The 23,571-nt window shown below is 55.2% G+C and overlaps 1 protein-coding gene across 6 annotated transcripts in view; it reads right to left on the bottom strand.

The window, feature by feature from the left end:
- Positions 1-1,666: 1,666 nt before the first annotated feature.
- SBK1 (SH3 domain binding kinase 1) overlaps positions 1,667-23,571 on the bottom strand; it is a 53,668-nt gene continuing 31,763 nt past the window's right edge. For 2 of the 6 annotated variants that reach the window (XM_082429398.1, XM_082429397.1), the window contains exons 2-5: positions 22,010-22,200; positions 9,762-9,994; positions 8,119-8,321; positions 1,667-7,334 (exon numbers count right to left, since the gene is read on the bottom strand). In XM_082429398.1, coding sequence (XP_082285524.1) covers positions 6,501-7,334; positions 8,119-8,321; positions 9,762-9,987 — 1,263 coding nt within the window. In that variant the 5' untranslated portion in view covers positions 9,988-9,994; positions 22,010-22,200 and the 3' untranslated portion in view covers positions 1,667-6,500. Of the gene's footprint in view, positions 7,335-8,118; positions 8,322-9,761; positions 9,995-16,501; positions 18,674-22,009; positions 22,201-23,571 lie in introns of those variants that run through there. The other 4 variants (XM_082429395.1, XM_082429396.1, XM_082429399.1 and 1 more) reach the window with 3 other exon arrangements.

Below are 23,571 nucleotides of genomic sequence, written 5' to 3'. Positions count from 1 at the left end.
GGGGTGGCCAAAAAAAACTTGTATATATTCAGGGTGTATAACTTGATGTTTTGATATATGTGTGTGTATATTATGAAATGATCACCACCATAATTAGCTAATTAATATATCCATCACATCACATAGTTAGAATTTTATGTGGTGAGAACACAAGATATACTTTCTTGGAAATTTTCAAGTATACAATACAGTAGGTTAATTATACAGCCTACTTCTTGGCTCTCCCCATGAGCTCTTGGCCTCTGAAGCCACCATCCATTTTCTGCCCTTCTTTGGCTCCAAATGGAAACCCCTGAATTACTCCATTGTCCCAAAGCTCCATTAACCCAAGGCTAGGTGATGAATATTCTCCTCCCCTCAACTGCCAGTAAATACCTCAAATTTGCTTTTCTTACACCCACATTTCCACCCCCAGACCAGTCACTAGATGGCTGGGTAGGGCTTTACATTTTTGAGACAGAGATGCCATGTGGGGACTCTCTCCCTTAGTGATGCAAGTTGAGTAGGCATCCATTGCCCTGCATGAAGGGTATAATGGGAGCTTTGAGGTTGCCCCTTCCAATATTCCTTGTCTTGGCATACTTAGCTGTCACTGGCGAGGAGTTGGGAAATTTTGCATGGGGTTCAAGGAGCACCTTGGGGAAAAAGCAATCAAGAATACAATTTCTTCTCTTCTGAAGTTCAATGTTAAAAGAAACATTTTGAGGGACTAAGTCTTGACTGAAGACTGTGGACAGGAAAGGACACTAAGTGCTCTGGAGCAGGAACTCTCCATGATTAAAGGGAGGTGGCCCAGGCTAAACAGAAGGATCTAAGGAGTTCCAGGGGTCGGTTGGGTTCTGAAACTCTGTGTGTGTGTGTGTGTGTGTGTGTGTGTGTGTGTGTGTGTAAACCTTTCTTGTCAAGCCCCTTTGTTCTGGCAGGATGATGGCTTTATCACCCTGGAGGATGCATGAGTTCAGCAGTGATGCTGGAGGCAGACAGAAGCAACAGCGCAGAAAACCAAGGCCCCCTAGTGGTAAGTCTTGGCATTCTCTGACACGTTGGGAGTTACAAAGAGGGGATATTTGTACATTCATAGATTTCCCCTCCGTCCCTTAACAATCCATTAAAATGTTCCCTTAAATAAAGTGATTACTGCCCCCAGGTATCCGCCCTTACGATTGCAGACAAGTGGCAGACATTTTGAAGTGACAGGGTTTTGATCAAATTCTTGGGTAGGAGGAGTCCTTCCCCCTCTGATCTAGTCTGGGTGGATTTTGTTTTTTCTCTTATTTTTTCCCCGCTCTCTCTTTTAACTCCCCCCCCCCAATTTCATGGATAATTATGTAACCTATTCAATGCCTGTCTTTAGAAAGTAAGCTTCAGGGGATAGGGATTGTTTATCTTGTTTATTGCTGTATCCTCGGCCCCTAAAATAGTATTGGGCATTCATTCATTCATTCATTTGAACAATTGTTGAGTGTCATGTGCCAGGCCCTGTCCTAGGAGTGAGGTTGGAATGGGGAGGGGAGTAGCAGTTTGCCAAATACTGACTCTTCTCTTATGGAACTTACGTTCTAATGCGGAGAGATGGAGAACAAACAAATACCTGGTATTGCGAGTGGTGGTGAGTGAAGCAGGGTGAGGGTCATTTGCTCCAGGGAGTCGTCTCTGACCATTGAGATTTTTCTTTTTTTTTTTCACACACACACACTGTATTTTATTTTTACAAGAGATAAATAAACTGACACCAAGCATTGTAAATGGATGACCACAACAAAAGCAACAATGATTGCAATTACCAAACATGAAACACACTCATACTATGTCATAATATTGACATTCAGTCCAGTAATCCTCCACTGTAACAGCTCCTCTACTTTGCAGTGAAAATTGATTTGTATATTTTTTGCCTCTGAGTCCTTGTGGGATTTTTTTTTTTTATTCAAACAGAAAGTCACAAAAATTATAATCATCCTCATCAGTTCACTCAGTCCCAAGTAAATAATTTTTTTTCATCTTGATCTTTTGTTAGCACTTTTATGAATTTATCAGTTTTCCATTAGAGTTCTGAAAATGCTTATTCATTCAGTTCAGCAGTATAGTCAGTTACCAGAAACCTGTACTTGTCAGAGTCTTTTCCATGAATGCCTTGAATATGAAACCCTTTTATAGGAACATTTTTGCAAAAGCATCAGAGTACACCCAGAACTGTCTGTAAATGACAAAAGACTTAAAAATGACCATGGTTAAAGATTTGATGAAAGTTCATAATAATGCAATTGACAAGGAAATTTAGTTATTTCTGAGATATACATTTTAAAGTAATAACTAGAATTATGACTTATAACATTATACCCGAACATATAAGATTTTTAGAAACTTCTTGTAATGTCTGAAACATTTATATTAACATATTTCCATACAAATAACCCAAAGAAAGTTTAGTATTAGTTGTTTTTTTTTGTTTGTTTGTTTTTTGATACTGCAGGTTCTTATTAGTCATCAATTTTATACACATCAGTGTATACATGTCAATCCCAATCGCCCAATTCAGCACACCACCATCCCCACCCCACCGTGACCACTGAGATTTGAGCAGGGACCCGAAGGAGGGGAGGGAGAGGGCTCCAGGGAGATTTGGGAGAGTCCAAGGCAAGGGTACAGTCCCTGAGGGGAGAGTGTGCTTGGCTTTCCTAGAGGCCAACGTGGCCTGAAGACAGCACGGGGGTGGAGCAGGGGATGGGGCTGGGACCTTGGAGACCGCTGTAAGGACTTCAGCTTTGATTTGGGGTGAAATAGGGAGCTTTCGTAATGTTTCCAACAGAGTGACAGGTGTTGTCTATGGGAAGACTCACTTTGGTTGCTGTACTGAAAAAAGCCTGAAGAGGCTCAGGAGAGGAAGCTGGGAGACCAGTGAGGGGCAACAGGCAGAGGAGGGCTGCCGGCTTCCGGTGGGAGCAATGCCGGTGGTGAGCGAGCTCAGATTCTGGGTGGGACCTGTGTCTGAAGGCAGAGCCAACAGAATTGTTCTGTTGACACAAGTAGGTAATTAATAAATATTTGCCGAATGAATGCTGAATCATGAAACTCCCCACAGCCGGCCCCAACTCCCCTGCTTTAGAACGGCCATTTGCCTGCTGCCTCTGAATCCGCAGCCACTGCCAATCAGCTTCTTCACACCCTCTGTGCCCGATGCCCAGACAACTCTGGTCTCCGTCTTCAGGGAGCTCCTGCCGCCTCCAAACTTGAACAGCTTTTCAGTTATGTAATTTCCCAGCACCCAGCCTTCCATGTGGGTAATGTCTGCTCCATCGTTAGATCGCTGGCTGCCTGAGGACAGGGGCCCCATCTGTCCTGTTTACTGGCGCATCCCCAGGCCCCGCTAGGAAGCCAGGCGCACAGAATGCACTCCGTAAACATTTGCTGAGCAGCGGCTGGATGAATCGCCTACTCTGTTCCTCTGGGCTTTCTGCCTCTATTTCCTGCCCAGTCTGAAGGGCTCCACGCTGAAGTTGGACTCCAGTCCAAGGACAAGTCCCTGCCTCTTCCCCCAGAACGTGGGTCCTCGTTCCCTTCATACTCAGTCCCTGGCCTGGGCCTACTCTAAGTCACAGGAGAGGTCGCAGGAGCCCTGGAGTAGCTGCCCTTGGACTCTGCAGACCCTACCTTAAACCATCTGTCAAGTTTTCAGTTTCCAGAGTAATTCTGTGTGCCTCCCTCTCTACTCCGTATCTGAGACAAGACAGCCACCCAGTGGTAATTTTTCTAAACTTTTATTTTATAGCAATTGTCATGATTAGAGAAGTAAATAACACATTTAAAAACCTTCTCAGGGCCAAAGGATGCCAGGGTATTTACAAACACATGGCGGGGGATGGTGGCAACATAAGGGTCTGGGGCTCTGGGGCTGGGATTCCACCCAGGCTCTGAGCCAGGCTTGGATGCCGACGCCAGCCACCATGACTGTCCTGCCGGCCACAGAGTGGGCTCGGGGAGCACGGGCAGCCTTAGGGCTCTGCTCAGCTGGCCTGGTGGGGGACCCTCTAGCTAACCTGTGGCCCTGCCTCCCCCCCCCAGGGGCTCCCCACACCCCACAGGCCAGCTCAGAGGGGCCTCTGGGAAGCACCGAAGGATAGGGGGCAGTGTGGGGGGCACAGGGCTGGGACAGAGGGCAGGGATGACCCAGCCTGCCCGGGGGAGGACAGAGATGCAGGCGCACACACACACACACATACGCCTTCACAGAAGAATCGCGAGGGGTTTTTTTTGTTTTGTTTTTTTCTCTTCTAAGTCTTCATGTTTACGATGTTATTAATTTTTTGCTGTTTATTTTTTCTTCGACAGTGACATAAACTGAGGTAAACATCTGTGACCAACACCTCTCCTAAGGGGCACAGGGTCCCAGCCCGACCAGCAGAGGTGGTGGCGGCAGCGGCAGCAAGGCCCCGACGGGGAGGGCGCAGACCGGGTTCCAGTCTTGCTTCCTTGTCGGCCGCTGCTGCCCCCTCTCTGTGCCTCCGGAAACAGGGGCTGGGCTACAGAACTACGATCCCTTCCCCACTCTAACATCCTAGATACTACGACGAGGGAGAGACTCTCAGACAGGATCTTAACAGAGAGAGAGAGAGAAAGAGAGAGAGTGTGAGAGGGCGCACGCAAGGGGCGTCTACTTGGAATCTCGCTTCCTTGTTATTGCAGGAGAGACAGGATGTCAAGAGGCCTAAGGCAAAAGGAGAAGTTGCGGCTGGGAGAGGTGCCCAGATGGGCTCCAGGTGGGTCGGGGGCAGTGATGGGGGGGCCTTCTCTGAGACTTGGCCCTTGGTGGGAGGAGGGGTTTGCTACTTACCTGGCATGTGGAGGGCCCCAATGCCCGCTGGGGAGGTGGGTCTCAAGAGGGGTGGGCACACCAAGGAGGAGTGGGGGCCAGGCCCTGAGGCAACCGCACACTGTTTGTAAACTGGACCCGGGCAGGGCAGGGGGACCTATAGCCCTTTTGCGTGGTAGGAATGAGGGTGAATGGAGAGGTGGGGACTTCAGGCCAGAGGGGTCCCTCTGGTCAGCCTGGCCCATCAGGGAGCCCCCTCAAATGGCCGAGAACCCCAGGAGGAACCCTGGAAGCTGTGACCCGGGACAGTGGATGGGGCACTGCCAGGCAGAGGGAGCAGCCTCACCCATGTTGAGGTTATTGCGGGGTCCCAGGCCTCCACGGAGGGGGCGGGGGTCGTGGAGTCGTGCTGGGTGAGGCTGGGTCCCTCTGGTCTGTTTTGCTGCCTAGGGTCCTGAACCAACCTGCAGGTGCCTCCTTGCCGGGTTCCCTGAGGGGTGTGCTGAGCCGCAGGTCTGGATGCCCTCTGGCAGCTGCCCGCTGAGAATCCTGGGGCAGAGTTACTGAGGCGTCTGGATGCAGCCACTGAACACACGAGGCTACACGCACACATGTGCACTCCGCGTGCACTCACGCTGCACCCATACCTATTCACACACTCACCCCCTCCCACTTCCAGGGCCTCCCATTCTCACACCCACACCCCAGTACCAGAAACTTGGGAGACGTGAGGATGGGGTCAGCCCCAGGCTGACATGTTGGACCCCAGTAGAAACTCAGGAGAAATTCCTGGCACAGATCACCTGGCCGCCTGCCAAGAGCCCAGGCCCCCTGAGTCTGGGCTGGGGCAGCGAGGACTGAGAAGGATCTGAGAGGTTTCCCGGGCCTGGGGAAGGTGCGGTGGGCAGGCGGGCCCGGCCCTGGGCTCTGCACTCATTCCCTTGGCCTAGGGATGCAGGGGCAGCTGAGGTCGCTGGCCCCGGAGCCCTTCAGTCGTCCTGAAATCCCTGTGGGGGAGGGGAGGGCCTCCAGAGCTCCACCTCCCTGGCTGTGTAGTCTCGGCTGGCTGCCCTCCTTTTGGGCTCAGTGTCCTCATCTGGGGACTGAAAGGTGGGGAGTTGGGCCCTGTGTCTGTACATACACACTTCTGCAGCCTCCAGACATTTGCTACATTTTGCAGGGGGCCTGGTCCCTTCCCTCCAACCTCCCAGGAAAGGGGCAGGTGGCCGCTGAGCAACGCCCCCGCCCTCAGCTCATCGCCCTCCTCCCAGCCAGTGCCCAGGGGCCCTAAGGCCCTTCTCTGCCTCAGCACTTCAGCCCCTTTTCGTGCCCAGGGTGGGGGTTGGGGGTTGGGGAGGCCGGGAGGGCAAGACCGGGGGTGGGCCTGCAGGATGATCTGCCAGGGGGTGCAAAGGGCCGGGAGCAACTAGTCAGGGTTCCAGGGTTCAGGGAGGTGTGGGGAGTCTGCCGGCAAGCTCCCTTGCTCCTGGTGTCAGGGGGCCTCTAAATCCTCGGGCCTGGGGGGCTTGGCTCCTTTTGGTGGCGATCTCACCAGCCCGCCGCGGGCCGGGCGTCTACCACTACTCCCTCCTGCCGCCGCGGGGGGCTGGCCGGTTCGGCCCAGGGCGGCTCCCCGCGCCCCGGCCTGGCTGCTGCACGGCGCCCCGGGCCCGAGGGCGGCGGGGGCGGCTCAGACGCAGATCTCGATGGCCGTGGCCAGCACCACCTGCCCTTTGCTCTTGTCTGGGCGGCCGTCGGTCCTGCCGGGGGGCCCCGGGGGAGCCAGGCCGGGCTCGGGCACGGGGACCGGCACGGGGACGGGCGCGGGCCCAGGCGCGGGCCCGACGGCGGGGGCCGCGGGCCGGGAGCCGCTGCCGCTCTCCGTCAGCACCGTCCGCTTGAGCGGCCCGGGCGCCTCGAGGCGCAGCGGCCCGGCGGCCGGCGGGCGATCCCCGGCGGGCTTGCGCGCACGGTGCGAGGGCCGGCGCCGCAGCTCGGACGTGAGCTCGTGCTTGAGGAAGCGGAAAACCTCCTTGGCCGGCCCGCGGCGCTCGGGCTCCAGGGCCAGGAGCCGCTGGAACATGCGCAGCGCCGGCTCGGTGAAGCGGCGCCACTGCGACGGCAGCCCCGGCAGGCGGCCCCGCTGCCAGCGCACGAACTCCTCAAAGAAGGCGTCGGCGCCCGAGGCCGCCTCCCACGGGAAGTTGCCGGTGAGCACGCAGAAGATGAGCACGCCGAAGGCCCACACGTCCACGCCCGTGTCCACCGCGAAGCCGTCGGCGCGGCCCGCCTGGCACACCTCGGGCGCCGTGTACGGGATGGTGCCGCTGACCCGCTTCACGCGGCAGCCCACGCGGCGCGTCATGCCGAAGTCGGCCAGCTTCACGCGGCGGCACTCGCGGTCGAACAGCAGCACGTTCTCGGGCTTGATGTCGCGGTGCACCAGCTGCCGGCCGTGCATGAAGTCCAGCGCCAGGCCCAGCTGCTGCACGCAGCGCTTCACCGTGTCCTCGGGGAGCCCCACCTGCGGCCGGTCAGACGGGAGAGACGATCAGGGGCGCCGACCCACCCCAACCCGGTCCTCTCCTTCCCGTCCCTGTCACCGCTCGCCTGAACTCCCTCCGGGTCCCTTTCCTGGGCAGATCCGGTGCCAGCCACCCTCCATCATCCCACCTGGGCATCCCCGGCTCCCTCCCTGGCCCCGTGGTTTCCCACCTTCCTCACCTTCCCCACATTTCCCGCAACAACTGTCCAGAGCGCCTACACTGGGCCAGGTGCTTTGCTAAAGCGCCCTATCCCGCACGACTCCTCAACTCCGCAGCACACGTTATATGGTTATATGCCCGTTTCCCTTACACCGAGGCCTTGTCCCTTACCCGGTGAGCGGCAGAGCAGTTTCACCCTGGCCGACTGCAAACCCAGGTGCCTGGAATCCCCCCGGGCACTCTCCCCACTCCAGGGCACCTCCTCTGGGAAGCCTCTGGTGGCCCTGCCACCTCCCCTCTTGGGTCCCCACCTGTTTCTATGCAACTGCGGAGGAGGGGGCTGCTGGACTTCATCCCATCACCCTGGCTGCTCCTCATCTCAGTGCATCATCTGGCCGATTGCAGAGTGTCTGTTTCCCCCTCTAGGACCAGAGCAGGACCTCTTGTCTCGTTTGCTGTGCATCCCCAGCCCTCCGAACAGTGACTGACATACAGTAGGCGCCTAATAAATGATTAAGTCAGGAGGCGCCTGACTCCTCCTCGACTCTCATACTCCGGGGACCCAGAAGACAGTCTCCCCTTCCTCGGCCACCACCCATGTACCTGAGGAGGAATGATGTCAAACAGGTCCCCGGCGGGCGCGTACTCCTGAGCAAAGACGTAGCAGTCCTCGGTCTCAAACACTACGTCGAAGACCTTGATAATGAAGGGGCTGGAGGAGAGGCTGTTGGTGGTGCTCACCTCCCGCAGGAAGTTCTTCAGCTTAGTTTTGCTCTTGTTCACAAACTTCAGTGCCATCTTTGTGCCTGGCCAGGTGACAGTGACAGTGGTGAAGACCCCTCTCCCTGCGCCCCTGCACCTCACACACCCGTGCCTGTCTGCACAGCCGGTCCCAGCCACAGTGCACGATGAGGGCCCCAGCGGGTGTGACTCTCCTCATCTCACAGGTAGGAGACTGAGGCCCAGAGAGGGGAAGGAACTTGTCAAAGGCCATGCAGCAAGTCAGCGGTCAGCCTGGGTCCTCCATGCCCAGCCTGAAGCCCTCGATGAGGAGGGCCTGTTGCTTTCTCCATCCTCTCATTTTCTTCCTGACATACTGTGTACCGATTTATCTGTCTGTCTCACCCACCTAGAAGGCTGCTCCCTGAGTACAGGGACCTTTGTCTTGTTCGCTGCTGTATCTCCAGTGCCGACAGAACAGTCTGGTGCCTAGTAAATACTCAACAAATGTTTCTTAAATGGATGAATAAATAAGAAGGCACTAGACATGGAGAGATGAGGACCTGCAAGGCACACGTCCCTGACTCTGCGCTTGAGCAGGCATCTGTAGCCACCTGGGTGCATAGCTGTGTGACACACGTGTGTGTCCACAGAGCACTTACACATCACAGGCCTGCCTTCTGCACTTCATGTGCACAGCTCACTCTTCATTAGGACCCTATCAGCTGGGCATTAATGCTACCCTATTTTACAAAGGAGGAAACCTAGGCACAGAGAGGTTAAGTCACTTGCCCAAGGTCACACAGCAAGCAAGTAGCAAAGCTCAGGTGACTCCATGTCCAGTACTCCTCCTACTGTCCCCGTCTCTTCTGTGTGCAGCTGTGGGCACTCATGCAGCCCCTGTCCCTGACTGGCTGTGTGGGCACTGCTGTGAGCCTACACTGTGGGGAAGGCATCAAGTTCAGGGGTTAAGCAAGAAGGCCCTGGAGCTGATTACTGGGGTCTCATTCTAGCTCACACCCTCTGTAGCTGCACGACCTTGGCTGAGTGACTGAATCTCTCTGGGTCTCAGAGTCCTCAGTGACCTGAGAAATGGAGACGGCCACATTGACCTCACAGGGCCCTCTCCCACCCATTGTAAGCATGGTGCCCTGTTCCCGAGGACCCCCTCTCAGCTCGGTCCACCTCCCTGGGGGCTGCTATCACCGATATGCTGGTGATTCCCCAGACACCACCGCCAGCCCTGACCTCTCCCCTGACTCCAGATGTCCCCGGGCACATCCCCTTGGCTGTCCCAAAGGCACTCTGGATGGCCCCAAAGCAGCCCACCCTCCAGTCTGGGCACTCTGCCCAGAGATTGCTCCCTTGTCCCATCTGCCTGGTCCCCTCCTCCCTGGGCCGCTTCAGGCCACATTCTCTCCACGTGGACCACTGACTCTGCCTCCTACTGGCCTCCTGGCCCCTGCAGAGAGCCCCAGCCAAGTCCCCACTCCTGTCTTAGAGCTGGCCACCCTGCAGACACTCACCTGTGCCCTTGTAGGCTACCAGGTCAACCTTCCCATAGGTGCCCTTGCCCAGCTCCCGGACGAGTTCGTAGTGCTTGGTGACGTCGCTTGCGGCCAGTGTGCGGAGGGTCAGCGCTTGCATGTCTTCAGTGAGGAGGGGCACACCTGCACCCAGCCCAGGGGCGGTCCCTGGCCCACAGCAGGGCAGGGAGTGGGGCGGCTCGGGCTCTGGGCAGCCCACGCTCATCTTCTCCCTGGTGTGTGGCAAGGGGTGTGACATCAAGCCAGGGCCTACTCCTTCCTCCCCAGGGCCCAGGATCCCCAGGGCTGGGCCCGAAGACAGGCCGAAGATGACCACGAGGCGGCAACAGGTATCTCTGCTGCATCACCTTTCCCCCAAAGCTTCAGGGCCAGGCCTGAGCCAGCACTCCCCAGAGACACAGCCACTGCCTCCCAGCCCCCACTTGGGTACCGCTGGCCTGTCTCGTGCTATCATCCAGACACTGTGCCAGGCAAGGCACACGTTTTTATGTCACACAAAGACACGCCACATACTGAGTTCACATGAGTGCTCCAGTTCACAAGTACTGATCAGCACCTGCTGTTTGCCAGGTGCTGTTTGGAGCCCTGGGGACAGAGCACTGAACACATAGACCAGACTCCCACCCTCACAGGACTTACGTTCTAGGGGGGAAATGGACAAAACACAGTGAACCCATGAATTATATATTATATATTATATTATGATAAAAGGTGACACGAGCCATAGAGAAAATAAGGCAGGGGGAGGGGCAGACGAGGTCTGAGGGCAGGGGTCTCAGACGAAACTCTGTCAGGGCGGTGCAGGTGTGGCCACACCCCCATCACAGCATTATAATCCCTCCCCCAACCTCAGACGACAACACACAGCCTGGCTCAGGTACACACAGCTACAGCTGTAGCCCCAGGGCCCCGCACAGGCTCCCCAGACACAAGGACAGAATGCCTGTCCTACAAAGATCCGCCCTCCCTCACCCCTACCCTCCAAATTCACCGACCGACCCCTTCAATGTTCACACGAGCTGGGTGGGGAGGCCTTCCTGGATACACCCACCCCATTGGGGGTACAGAGTTTGCCTCCAGATGGTGCCGGGGAGGGGGGCAGAGAGCTGCAGTGGCGAGAGTTCAGGGCTGGGTGACAGTGAACGCCCATCTGGGGTCTGCATTTCTCGTCTGTCTAATGGGGGAGGCTTAGACCAGGGAGCCGAGCCTCCGGGAGCAGGTGCCCGCGTGTCCGTTTCTGTGTGCGCGCCAGCAGGGGAGGCCAGCGCTGAATCCGCTCTAGGTTGGACCCTCGGGAGCTGCCTCCTGGTGCAGCTCCTCTGCCCTCACTCCCTTCTCCCTCCAGTCCCAGGTGGACCACCCAGCACTCTCAGCAGCCGAAGCCCACCCCTCAGCCGCCACCCCTGCAGAACCACCCCGCGGCTCTGAGGGAAGGCACAGACTTGGAGCCAGACTGCCGACTTTGAAGCCTGGCTCTATGACTCGCTAGTTGGATGCCCTCGTGCAAGTGACTTCACTTCTTTGTGCCTCGTTTCCCCATCTTAGCAAAAGGATAATAGTATCTTTTCCCTAAGGGTCAAAGGACGTGAAGTGCTTGGTGCCTGGTGCACAGTAAGCACTCCCAAAGTGTCAGGTGTGGACACGTTCTCACTCGGAGGACCTCCATGCTCGCCTGCTGAGCTCGGCTGGAGGCTGGGAGCAGGGGTGAGCCCTCCCCGCGAGCCTGGCATCTTCACCCTGGCCCGGCCGTTCCTCTCCCAGGCCCAAACCCTCCTCCCCTCCTCTGCCTCCCCTTCCCCCTCGGCACGACCCAGCCTCCCACTTGACGCGGAGAGGAGGAGCACCAGGAGGGAACTTCCTGCCTCCCACCCAGCCCCAAACGGAGCTCCATCTGCACGTCCTCCCGGCTGGCTGGGGGAGCAGGGAGCCGTCCCGCCTCCTCTGCTCTGGCTCCCGCCCCCTTCTCCTTCCTCGGGATCCTGCTCCCCCATGCGGGCCCCTCCCCTCCATTCATGAGCCCGCCAAAGTCCCACACGATGCCCTCAGAGAGTCTCCAGCGCATTTCACAGACCTCAAGAGGGAGGGATGGCGCCAGACCCACTGACACCCAGCCCTGCTTCCTCCGCCACCCTCAGTGTTGAACCCAACCCTGCCTGGCACCGTCGTCAAGTCTATGCAGTCCCTGCTCCGGGCTGGACAGCACTGGGCCCCTCCTGCTGCAGGGCCAAAGTGGGGTGACATCTCCCCACAAGTCTTCCTCTGGTTGCAGGGCTGGAAGAGGTCAGCTCTCTCTCCTTACCAAGTGTCCACCCGCTAGTTGGGTGGAAAGGACGCCGAGTGAGAACGACCTGCTGTGTAGTAGCCGGGAGAGGTAAGGCCGTTCCTGTGGAGAGTGTGCGGCTACCCTACCCCACCCCACCCCGAGGGGTGCTGATGAGCACACACCCTCTTCATCTTGAACTCTTCCCCCTGCCCACCAGGAAGAGTTCCCGGCGCTGGGCTGCTATGCTGACCTACTTCTCCTGATGTGTGTGGACTCCCCAAGGGCTGCTGAGGCGGGCGGGCCACGTGTGTGCGGGCACATGTGTGCACACGTGTGGCAATGCTCCCACTTCGGGCTTTGGCCCTGTCAGATCAGTTTGGGCTGTTTTCTACATCTCCTGGGAGCTTGACTGGCAGCCGCAAGTTGCTGGAAGCCCTTCTTCCCTCCCCACCTTCCTCCCCCAGGGACTGTCGGGTGCTTGGCTTATCTCTGCTGCTTTGGCCTCAGAGTTGCCCTGGGCAGGCACCGGGCTGGGTGGGGGGGCACACCTGCTCCCTCACCCCAGGCTCAGCCCATGCTCTGACCACTGCCCAGCTCTGCCTCTCTACAGCTTGAACACACCTCTCCAGTGCCCTCCGCCATTCCTGCCTGCCTTCACTGCCCCCTGCTCCAAGCCCCATCTCCTTATCTCATTACCCTCAGGTTCCACTCCTCCAGGAAGCCTTCCCTGCTGCCCCAGGTGCCAACTTCTGTCTCTGAGGGGCCCCAGGGTTCAGACAGGATCTGTATTCTCTCTCTTAGGACCTCTGTTGAATATGGTGGTCTCAGCTGTGTCCCTGTCTGTCCCCATCAACAGGCCAAGAGCGCCCTGGGGGCTGGTATTACATCAAATTCAACTCTTCCTTGTCCCTTCCCTTGGTTCCTTGGGTCCCAGTTGGGGGGTCCTGCATATTGTGCCCCCTCACTCCTTCAATCTCTCTCTCCCCTCAGGCATGTTCTCTGCAAGGTGTCAGCAGGAGACAAGGAATTACCCGCACCCGGTCCCTGCTGCTGCGTCATCCCCCCAGGTACACACTGCCTCTGTCCCAGTTACTACACACGTGACTTAAGAGGCGCAGTGGGGAACGATGGAAATGGCACAGGCCTTGGGGCTCAGCAGGCTTGGCCTTGATCCTAACGTGCGCCACTTTTTAGCTGGGTGACCTTGAATAAGTCACATCACCTCTCTGGGCCTCAGCTTCCACATCCATAAGATGAAGAAAATAACAGTAATAGCAGCGGCTAACACTTAAATGTACTCACTACATGTCAGGCCCTGTTTGGAGGATGAACTCATCTCATTTTCACAATTCCATGAGGTAGGTAGTATTATTATCCCCATTTTAGGGGTGAAGAGAATGAGGCACAGAGACTGAATAACTTGCCCAAGGTCATCTAGCTACTGCTGGCATTGGCTCCAAAGTTGGTGCTTTTAACCACTATTTTTTCCCCCAAGTCAGAATGTGTGAACATCGTATCCATATCCCTCAGTATCTGAGTGGGGAAACGGAGACCCAGAAGAGGATAGAGCCTCAGCCAGGGATGCGCGTGCCATCACGGAGCTCCTGCGGAAAGCCGACTGGATGCCAGGCACCGGTCCAGGTGTGCCACGTGTATTAACTCAATCCTCACAACAGTCCCTGAGGCAGGTGTACCAGCCCCTTTTTTCAGGTGGGGACTTGAGCCCAGAGAGTGAAGTGAGACACATCAGCCTCACTGGTGGTTGAAGGCATAGACGTCTGGCATCAGGGGGAACTTGACCTAAAAGTATTTTACCTTCGTCTCTGTCACTGCCTCCACCTGGAGAAGCAGCTGAGGACCTGACGGCCGTGAACTTCCTAGCACCAGGCAGCAGAGGTCCTGGCCAACCTCCGTTCACCCGGTGTAGTTGGTGCTGCATCCGTGCACACTCGAGCTGGCTGTGCTGCCCCAGGGGACCCCACGTGACCTGCACCTCAAGTGTGTGTCCTCACTGGCCCCGAGGGAGGCCCTCGATTCCCCATCTGGGGTGCTGAAGGCAGGAGGGCGTCACCCAGTCTTCATGGCAGTGGTTGTGGCCCTGACCACAAAGGCTCTGGCCCCATGGGCTGGGTCTTCCGCCACAAGCTGGGAGGGCCACAGTGGTGGGGGGAGAGTTTCCCAAGCAAGAAGCAAGACCGAACCATCTACCACTTCCTGTTGGCAGGTGGCTCAAGCTGGGTGCCACTTTCATGAAAACAACACCCAAAGCGTAACCCAACTCAGGCCTACTTTGGGACCCCCTTCCCCACCACATGCACACACGCAAACACACACACACACGTAGTGCCAGTCTGGCAAAATTTCACTCACTGAGTCCTCATAAGTACCCTGAGAAGGGGGCAAGATGCCTCCCATTTTAAAAATCAGCTTAATTGAGGTATAACTTGCATATCACAAAACTCCCTCATAGCAAGTGTATAATTCAATGATTTCAGTAAATGTACAGAGCTGTGCAACCATTGCCATGATCAAGCGATGCTTTCTACTTTATGGATAAAGAGCAGAGGCCCAAGAAACCTCTGACTTACTATGGTTATGGCAAAGATGACTTATGCCATAAGTCATGCAAACCATGACTTACTATGGTTATGGCAAAGATAGCCAACTGCCCATCAAAGCTTTGTGTTCCCTCTTCTATAATACAGAGCTGTTCTGGAGGGTGGCTGTCAGCAGGGAACTACATTTCTCCTCTCCCCTGCTTCCAGGTGTGGTCACCTGGTGTGGCCACCTGTGACTGGTTTTCCCCAGTGGCATGTGAACAGAAATGAGGTATCACTTCTAGGCTGGAGCTTTTAAGAGTGGCTAAAGTTTCTTTCTCTTCTTCTGTGGCTTGATTCAGAGGACTCCAAGACTCTAGAAGATGGTGGTGGAGCTACAAGATAGGAGGAGCCTGGGTCCCCTGGGTATGCGAGGCCTCCTGCTGACGAGGACTACCTGCTCTGTATTTTGTGAGCCAGAAGTAAACTTGTTTTGTTAGGCTGCTGAGATATATGGGGCTTATTTGTTACAGCAGCTAATACTGCCCTAATTCAAGAGTTATGTAGCAAGTAAACAAAAGAGCTAAGATTTGAACCTCAGTGTTTTCGACTGCCTGGAATGTGGCCAGACAAGGTAACCTGGATGGTGATAACACTGGCCACCAAGAATCCAGTTATAGGAGTAGGTGGAGGGTCATCAGCCTGTGAAGGGAAGGGAGACTGCTCTTATCCTGTCTTGTGGGAGAATAATAATACTGGCAAATATTTACTGTTTACCATATGCCAGGTGGTACGCTAACAGTGGATTAAATCATTTAATCGCAAGATGTCTCAGAGGTAGGTGCTACTATTATTATCCCCACTTTACAGAAGGGGATACTGAGGCATGGATGGGCTGAGTAACTTGCCCAAGAGCTAATAACTAGCAGAGTGGGATCTGAACTCAGGCTATCAGGCTTTAGATCCCATGCTCTTATATGCTGTGTCCTGCGAGGCTCCTACAGGCAGACCCAGGCAGACAGCAACTCAAAAATGAGACAGTTCTCACAGTCTCACAGTCTCACACAGGGAGGAAGTGCGTTCTCTGCCGCTGGGAGCAGAGAAGCAGATACTGGAAGCCCATCTGTTGGGGGAAATCAGTACGGGGTGAGGCTGGACCGAGTCAGCCAGGCCTTTCTTACCGTCACTCTGGGAGTCTAAGATTCTCTGTCCCCATGCCCGGGTCCCCTCTCTCAGGTCACTGGACCCATGCTATGCCCTTAGCACAGGCAAACCCCAAGGGTATCCTCAACAAAGCCCTGGCCTGGAAGGATGCCATTAAATAGTGATTGTGCCTGGGTGGGTCCCCTCTCTGGGTCTACTCTATTATTAAAAACCCCTGTGAAAAAGCAGCCACGAGGTGGAATTTCAGGTACCGAGTGGGGACAGGGAGCCCCTCTGGCTTCTCTCACCTGCTTCACTTTGCTTCTGTCAAGGGAGGGGCTGGAGCTTCATTCCCTCAGCCTGCGTGGCTGAGCCAGCTCCCCACACCCCGCATTCTCCGCGTGCCCGCCTCCCCGTTTCTCCCCTCTAGTCCTCCCCACCTGCGGGGTCAAATAAATTGTCTCAAGACCAGATTTGACCTGATCCTTGCCTTGCTCTGCATTTTCAGTGGTTCCTTGTATCGGCCTGTGGTGTTTTCTCCTGCCCAGCATCACTTTCCCTTTCTCCAGGGAACGGTCCCTCTCTCAGTCCGGTGGTTCAGTAGGGCTGTCCCCACTCTGGCTTTACGCGCAGGTCTGACCCAGGGCTGGCCAACCAGGGGATCCATCCCATCCGCCAGGTCACCGCTGACCGGTTCAGAGACGAACACGTGACCAAAGGTGACCCACTGAGATCTCGCCTTAGGACTTTTGCTGAAGTTATCAGGAAAGAGATACCTTCTGACCCCTGGGCTGCAAAGCTGGAGGACACGGGCCTGGAGCTGCTGGGGGCTGGCTCAGCGACCATGAGGGAAGCACCTGACGGAGAATGAAGCAACAAAGAGATAGGCAGAGCTGAAAGATGGAAAGGTTTCTGATGATCCCGAGCACCTGGCTCCAGACATGCCGAAAGCCAATTATATTCCTGAATGTTTGTTTCATGAATCAATACATTTCCTTTTTGGCTTAAGCCAGTTTGAGTTGAATTTGTGTAACTTACAGCCTAAAGCCTCCAGACAAGCATATCTATTTGAGCCCAGGCACTGTGCTGGGTGCTGGCACAGGGTGAGTAGGTTAGATAGAGGGTATGAGATAGAGGGTATGAGCCTACAAATCAAGGAGGCAAATAAAGAAGGACTCAGATAATCATGAGGCCAGGAAGGCCATGATCAGTGCTCCAACATTTCCAAGAAGGGCGCTGGCAGTGGGCATCAGGGTACCTTCCTGGAGGAGGTGACACCTTAATGGGCCTTGGAGGGGATTAACAATCTAGCAAGAAACCCAAGAGCTCCTTGAAAGCAAGCCCCATGCCTTAATCATCTCGCTATGCCTAGCACTTAGCCAGTGTGTGACAAATGCCCGGTGAATAATTCTTTACGTGTTTGGGAAGCTATAACTTTTTATATCTTGGCTTTCCTGAATGTGACCCTGCAGGCACATAGCTATTTTCCCAGGGGCCTGCGTGAGATATCATTAGCCCCGTTTTACAGGTGCAGAGACTGATGGCCAGAAGAGAACAGTGATTTGCTCAAAATCACATATAAAGTTAGTGGCAGGGCTAGGCTAGAAGCCAGGGCATCTGCAGGGCAAGGTGCGGTCTCGCTCTAACAGCCCCAGCCCCAAGCACAGCAGAGACGGGAGTGGCTGTGAGTGACACTGGCCACTGTGAACAGAGAGGCTGGAGTGCTGTGATGAGAATGATGAAGATAATGGAGAAGAAATTTACAGCAACAGCTAACACTTAAGGAACCCCTGTCCTGTGCCAAGTCCCTCAGGTAAATTAACTCGTCAAATCCTCACAACATCCTGTGACATGGGGACTACTATTCACTCCAATTTACAGACAAGGAAACTGAGCCACAGAGCGGTCATGTCACTTGATCAAGACCATCCATCCAGTAAGTGGTAGAGCCAGGATTCAAATCCAGGCATTATCACTGCAGTGTCCAAAAGCTTAACCACTATGCTTTACTGTCTCTAAAATGATACAGTTAAAATTATCATTTATTTTCTCAATTGCCAATTCTTTACATTGCTGCTGCCATTCAATCTTCACAGCAACCCCATTTTACACATAAGGATGCTGAGGGTCTCGGGGTTAAGCAATTTGCCCAAGGTCGCTCAGCTGGTAAGAGGCAGAGCCAGGAATTGAACCTTGAACGACTCCTGCTCTATCTCCCTTTTCCGACTCTTGGTCTCTGGTTTGCAGCCCAGGCCTCCCTCCAGCCCCATGTCTTCAGCACCACAGGTGTGGACAGCACCCGGGCCAGCCCTGCACAAAGTGCAAGTCTAGGGGAGGCCCGAGGAGGCTGGGCAGAGGGATGGAGGAATGGCTGACAGACCAAACCCAGGCGTCCGGGGCTGAAAAGGTACGTATGGATATATGTACTGCCATTTATTTAACCAACTGATAGATGTTGGGTGTGCTCAACCTTTTGCTGCCACAAACAATGAATAGCCTTGTACATAAGTCATGTTGCAGTGTGCAGCAGGTGTGTCTGTATGATCAATTCTAGAAATGGGTTGCCAGGTTAAAGGATGAGTGCATTTGGAATTTCTGCAGAGAGCTCGATGTCCCCCAGAAGGCTGTTGCACTGGCCCTCCCCCAGCCATGCAGGGGAGGGCTGCTTCTTGGTGGAACATAGCAGCTGCTGCCTGCTCCCTCACCCTCTCTGGGCCTCCATATCACTTTGTTTATTATGTTACTTTGAAGTGGGGGAAAATAGGAATAAGTTCCTCATTTGCTTGCATGTGCATAAAGTAACTCTGGAATCAACCAGACACTAAGGCGCTTGACCACCCTCAGCACTCACTCCCACTGGCCTGAGCCGTCAGCAGCAACCTCCTAACTGCTCCACCCCCCGCCCCCCACCCCAATCTCTTCTTGACACAGCAGCCAGGGAGCCCATCAAATCCCAATCAGATCACATTACTCCCCAGGTCAACACGCTCCACTGGCTCCCATCTCATTCCAAAGTCCTTACAACGGCCCTCCATTTACCCCTCTGACCCGCCTCCTCCCTCCCCCTGCTCCAGACACACTGGTCTCCCTGCTGTTCCCTGAACACGCCAGCTCCCCGCCTGGTGGCTGCTCCCTCTGCCCCCAGACATCCACATGGCTCATTTCCTCCAAGTTCTGCTCAAACAGCACCTTCTCATCTAGGGCTATCCTACTGCACTCCCCTTTTCCTGCTTTATTTTTTTTCCCCAGTAGAGTGTATCACTGTCTAATGTAATGTCTACTGTGAATGTCTCTCTTTCCCACTAGAACTTAAGCATTGGGAGGGCAGGGACTCTGTTGGGCTGGTCTTGTTCACTGCTGTACCCCCAGCAGCTAGCACAGTGCCTGGCACATAGTAGGCACTTAATAAATATTTGGTGAATGAATGAACAAATGAATGTCTGGGGAGAGAAGTGGCAACTGAGCGAACAGGGGCAGGGCAGGAATTAAACTTTTCACTAGGTACAATCCTGTTGGGTCTGGGGGGTGTAAGGAATCAGGCATGGCTGGGGGTCCAGACAATGCCAAGGGAGAGTGTGAGGAGAGGTCGTGCCCACCCGCCCAGGTTCAGCACCCCAGGGTGGTGTCCCCTGAGAGGGGCCTGGGGAGGAGTGGTCCAGCTTGATTGCCCTGAACTTCCACATGGAGCTGGCCTGTGCTCAGGAAGGTGGGGGCAGCTGGGAGCCCCCTTGACACCCACCCCTGATGGGAGCCCTCCCCCTACACCCCCAAGGCCAGTGCCCAGTCTGGTTCTCTGCCACTTAACACCTTCTCGGAAGGGTATCCCTGACCCTCATGTTTTTTACCCCAGGGCAGAACTCAGTTCACATGTGCGCTCTCCTATTTGCTGCCAGGGAGTGGGGGGTCCAGAGCTGAGCCCTCTCACCCCAGAAAGAGGCCTGTGAGTTGCTTGGGTAAGCTCTGGCCTCTGCTGCTGGTCCCCAGGGAGCCCTGTCCAGCTCCCCCGCCCATAGTTTTCCAATCTGTGAAATGAGCTATTTCATATCCCTTCATGGGTCACCAAAGTCTCAGTACGCTTTCCCCTGAAAAATGTCCCCAGCCACCACATACACACTTCTACACACAACATCAAGGGGTCAGGGCCCCAGGGAGCCCGTAAGAAAGTCCAGGTAAGTCCTCTCCCTCCCCTTGGTCCTTTGACACAAATACAGACTCTGCCAAACATTCTATTCAGGGTCAAAAGGAAGAGGAGAATATTCTCAAATCTTTTCGTCTTCCCCTCATGGTGCAAATTCTGGCTACATCCCCTCTTGCTGTGTGGCCTAAGCTGTGTGGTCATACACCTGCCTAAGCCTCAGTTTGCCCATCAGTAAAATGGGGTGAGAATGCCTGTTTAACATGATGGGTTTCTGTAAGAATTAAAGGGGCACTTCCTACAGTGCTTGGCACAGAGCAGATGCTCAGGAAGAATCTGCTGGGCAGAGGGGCCTGAGACCTTGGTTCCATCCTGGACCCTGACAACTCTGCACCGTCTTGAGTGAGGCTGTACTCTCACTGAGTCTTGGTTTTCTATGCTGGACATGGGGGCCGTTTTGGCTTTGCTAAATCTTACCCCCAGAACCTGCTTGAGCCAGGAAGGACCCTGGAGATCACGTGGGCCAGCCCCGACATTTCCCAGGTGGGAGACTGAGAGGGGGAGCTGAGACTTTCCCAAGATCAAGCAGCAGAAGCTGGAAACAACATTCTTCCCACTGCCCTCCCCACCAGGGGCAGCCTGGGGTTCCCTGTGCTGCCGGGCTCCGCTTCTGGCTCCAGCCTCTGCCTCAGCCTCCCCTCCCAGGTGGTGCAGTCTGCCCCTTCCCCAGGGCACATCCTTGGTGGTTATTAATAGCTGGTGCTGCCGCCCGCCTGCAGCTGGTGCCCAGTGTTGGGACAGACCCTCCAGCCAGGCCCTGTGGGGAGGTGGGAGCCCTGGGCCTCCTCATTCCCAGCCTACCTGTGGCAGCCCCTGTGGGTGTGGGAGGAGGCATGAGCCTTGTTGCTGAGTGACGTGGGCAGTCCAGCACTCAGGGGCCTTGGCTGGGTGTCCACCAGTGGACAGGGGCCGGCCAGTGGGGAGATGGCTGGGTGAGCAGAGGCTCCCTGAAGAGATGAGCCCTTCCTTAGCTACGGCCCTCACCTCCCCCGTTCCCTGAGCCCCTACTGAAGGATGGGAGCGGGGATGCAGCCTAGCTTAGGAGCCTGGAGCCCAGATTCAGCCACCCCTGGGTGGAACCAGGTCACCACCATGTCTAGCCATGAAACTTTGAGTAAGTCACTTACTTTCTCTGTGCCTCCATTTCCTCATCAGTAAAATAGGGTTAATAATACTTTAAATAGGTTAAAGTATTATTAATAATAGCTGACATTTATGAGCCACCTAAAGTGTAAGTATTTTATACAGATTGACTCATTCAAACCTCATAACCATCTTAGGAGAAGCTGCTATTGCTATTCCCATTATATCCCTCACAGCTCAGGAACCTGAGACTCAGAGAAGGGACGATTAAGTAACGTGTCCAGTGGCACGCAGCTAAGGCGTGGCTTAGAGAGATCTGCCTGGCTCCAGAACATTCAGTAAATATTTGCTGAGCACCTACTATGTGTTTGGATCTGGAATACATTCATGAACCAGACAAACAGCCCGTCCTCAAGGACCTTATATTCTAATTTGGAGACAGACAATGATAAAGGTAAGTAAGAGATGTCAGTCAGACAGTGAGAAGTCCTAAAGGGAGAAACAAAGCAGGGAGAGCTGAGGAAACGCCGGGGGTGGGGAATAGGATTGTAGATGGTGGGATGAGGGGGGTCAGGAAAGGCCCCTGAGAAGGCTACAAGCATGTGGAGACTGGATCTTGTAGGAGAAGAGCCCTGCTGGCAGGGGCAAGGCGGGGATGGCAAGGGCTGTGCTTGGTGTGCTCATGGAACAGTGAGGAGGCCGGCATGGCTGTGGAGTGGTGGGTAAGGGGCAAGGGGCCAGAGTGGAGTGTAGAGGTAAGGGATGGGGGGCAGTGCGCAGGGCCTTGGAGGCCATGGCGGGGACCTGCCTTTCACTTGGAAATGCATGCCAGACTCCGGACCTGAGCAAACCCTTCCTGAAGCCAGGCCATGTGCCAGACCCCGAGAGGCCATAAGACAGCAGGAACCCGACTCCGCTGCACTCGGAGACCCCCAGTCCAGCCCCCAGCAGCATCCCACCACTGTCCTTGGAGGGGCTGAGTGAGGAAGGAATAGGGGAGCCTTACAGACTTCCTTCGAAGATTCCTCTGTGCTGCAGCTCTCGGCTGTCGTGGCCCCAGGTGAGAAGAGGTGTGCGGGAAGTATGTCCAGGAACGCGGACAGGGCCCAGGTTAGGTTCTGCCGGGTCCTTCTGGCTGGCCGTGGCCTGTGGACTATGTGTGAATGATGGAAGAGCGGGCAGAATCTTCTCCGAATCCTAGATATGGAAGCTTGAGTAAAGACCTTCACCCCGAGCCTCCATTTTTTTTTAAACTGTCAAGTGGGACTACCATTTCTGCTCAGGGCTTCAGGGGACTGATAGTAACAGCAAACCATAGAGGGTACTCGGTGCCATTCATAGCACTCTACAAACCTTCATCACTTAATCCTCACTATGACCCTACAAGGCAAGTACTAGTATCATCCCCTTTTTTGTAGTCGAGGGACCTGAGGCACAGAGAGGCTAAGCACCTTGCCCAAGGTCACACAATGAGTTTAGAGGTTGTGCTTTTGGCCACTAGTTAACTGTTGGCCCCACTCCCTCCCAGAGACACCTGGGGTCAGGGCTGGCAGGTACCCAAGCTCTCGGGATGGGATGATCTCCCCGCAGGACTGTGGGCTCCAGTTCGAGAGTAGGAAGCCTTCCTGCTATGTTGGGGGGCCCAACAGACCAGAAGCTACCCTGGGGCAGGGATTTGTGCAGCTTCTACAGGGCCTGACCAGGAGGAGGACGAGGCGGCTCTGTCCTGTCCAGTCCCCACCCCTGCCCCTCAGGGCCATCCCAACACCCAGAGGCAGTTGGAACATTCTCTGCCTCTCCCAGGACTGGCTAAAGCCACAGGGAAGGAGAGCAGGTGCAGTGGGGAGTCACAGTGGCTGGACCCACTCATTTGCATACCCCGCTGGGGGTGGCAGAAGTATTAAGCAAACACTTAAGTAGCAGGCAGAGCTAAAGGTGCTTTATCATTTAATCCTCCCCACAACTCTAGGAAGGAGCTAGTATTGATAGTATTCCCATTCTACATCAGAAGAAACTGAGGAACGGAGGACACTGCCTCATCCAAGGTCACGCAGCTAGTGAGTGGTCGAGGCAGTCTGATGCCAGTTTCACCCAAACCTTTGGGGGTTCACAGAGCTGGGCTCAAATCCCCACTCTGGGTTAAGGACGTGCTGCTCTCGGTGCTAAATGAGAAAGGATGTCCAGTGGCCGGTGTGGGGCACTTGACACTGAAGAATGCTTCCCTCCAACCCTGATATTACATGGTTCCCTGAATGGGGGCTCAGCGGGGAGTCTGGAGCTGTCCCCTCTCCAGACTGTGGCCAAGCTATATGGTGGGTGGAGGGGAGGATGGGGAGAGGGTGGACAGGAGAGGAGAGGGGGCTCTAACGGGCCCCACCAGGCCTAACGCCACAGTTTCCTGAGACCTGGAAGGGGGACCAAGGGAATAGGGGAGGGAAGGGGTAGTCTGGAGAAGACTAGGTCTGTTGGAGATGCTGGTCCTGGCTCTGGCCAGAGGCCCATCTGCCTGGAGCAGGAAGCCTGGGGACAGAAGCCTGGCAGTCACCTCACCTAGAAAGCAGCTCTGGG

The sequence above is a fragment of the Balaenoptera physalus genome (assembly GCF_965194825.1).
Source record: "Balaenoptera physalus genome assembly, chromosome: 16".
In the NCBI taxonomy this organism is placed as follows: Eukaryota; Metazoa; Chordata; class Mammalia; order Artiodactyla; family Balaenopteridae; genus Balaenoptera; species Balaenoptera physalus.
This window is presented reverse-complemented; position numbering and strand designations above follow the sequence as displayed.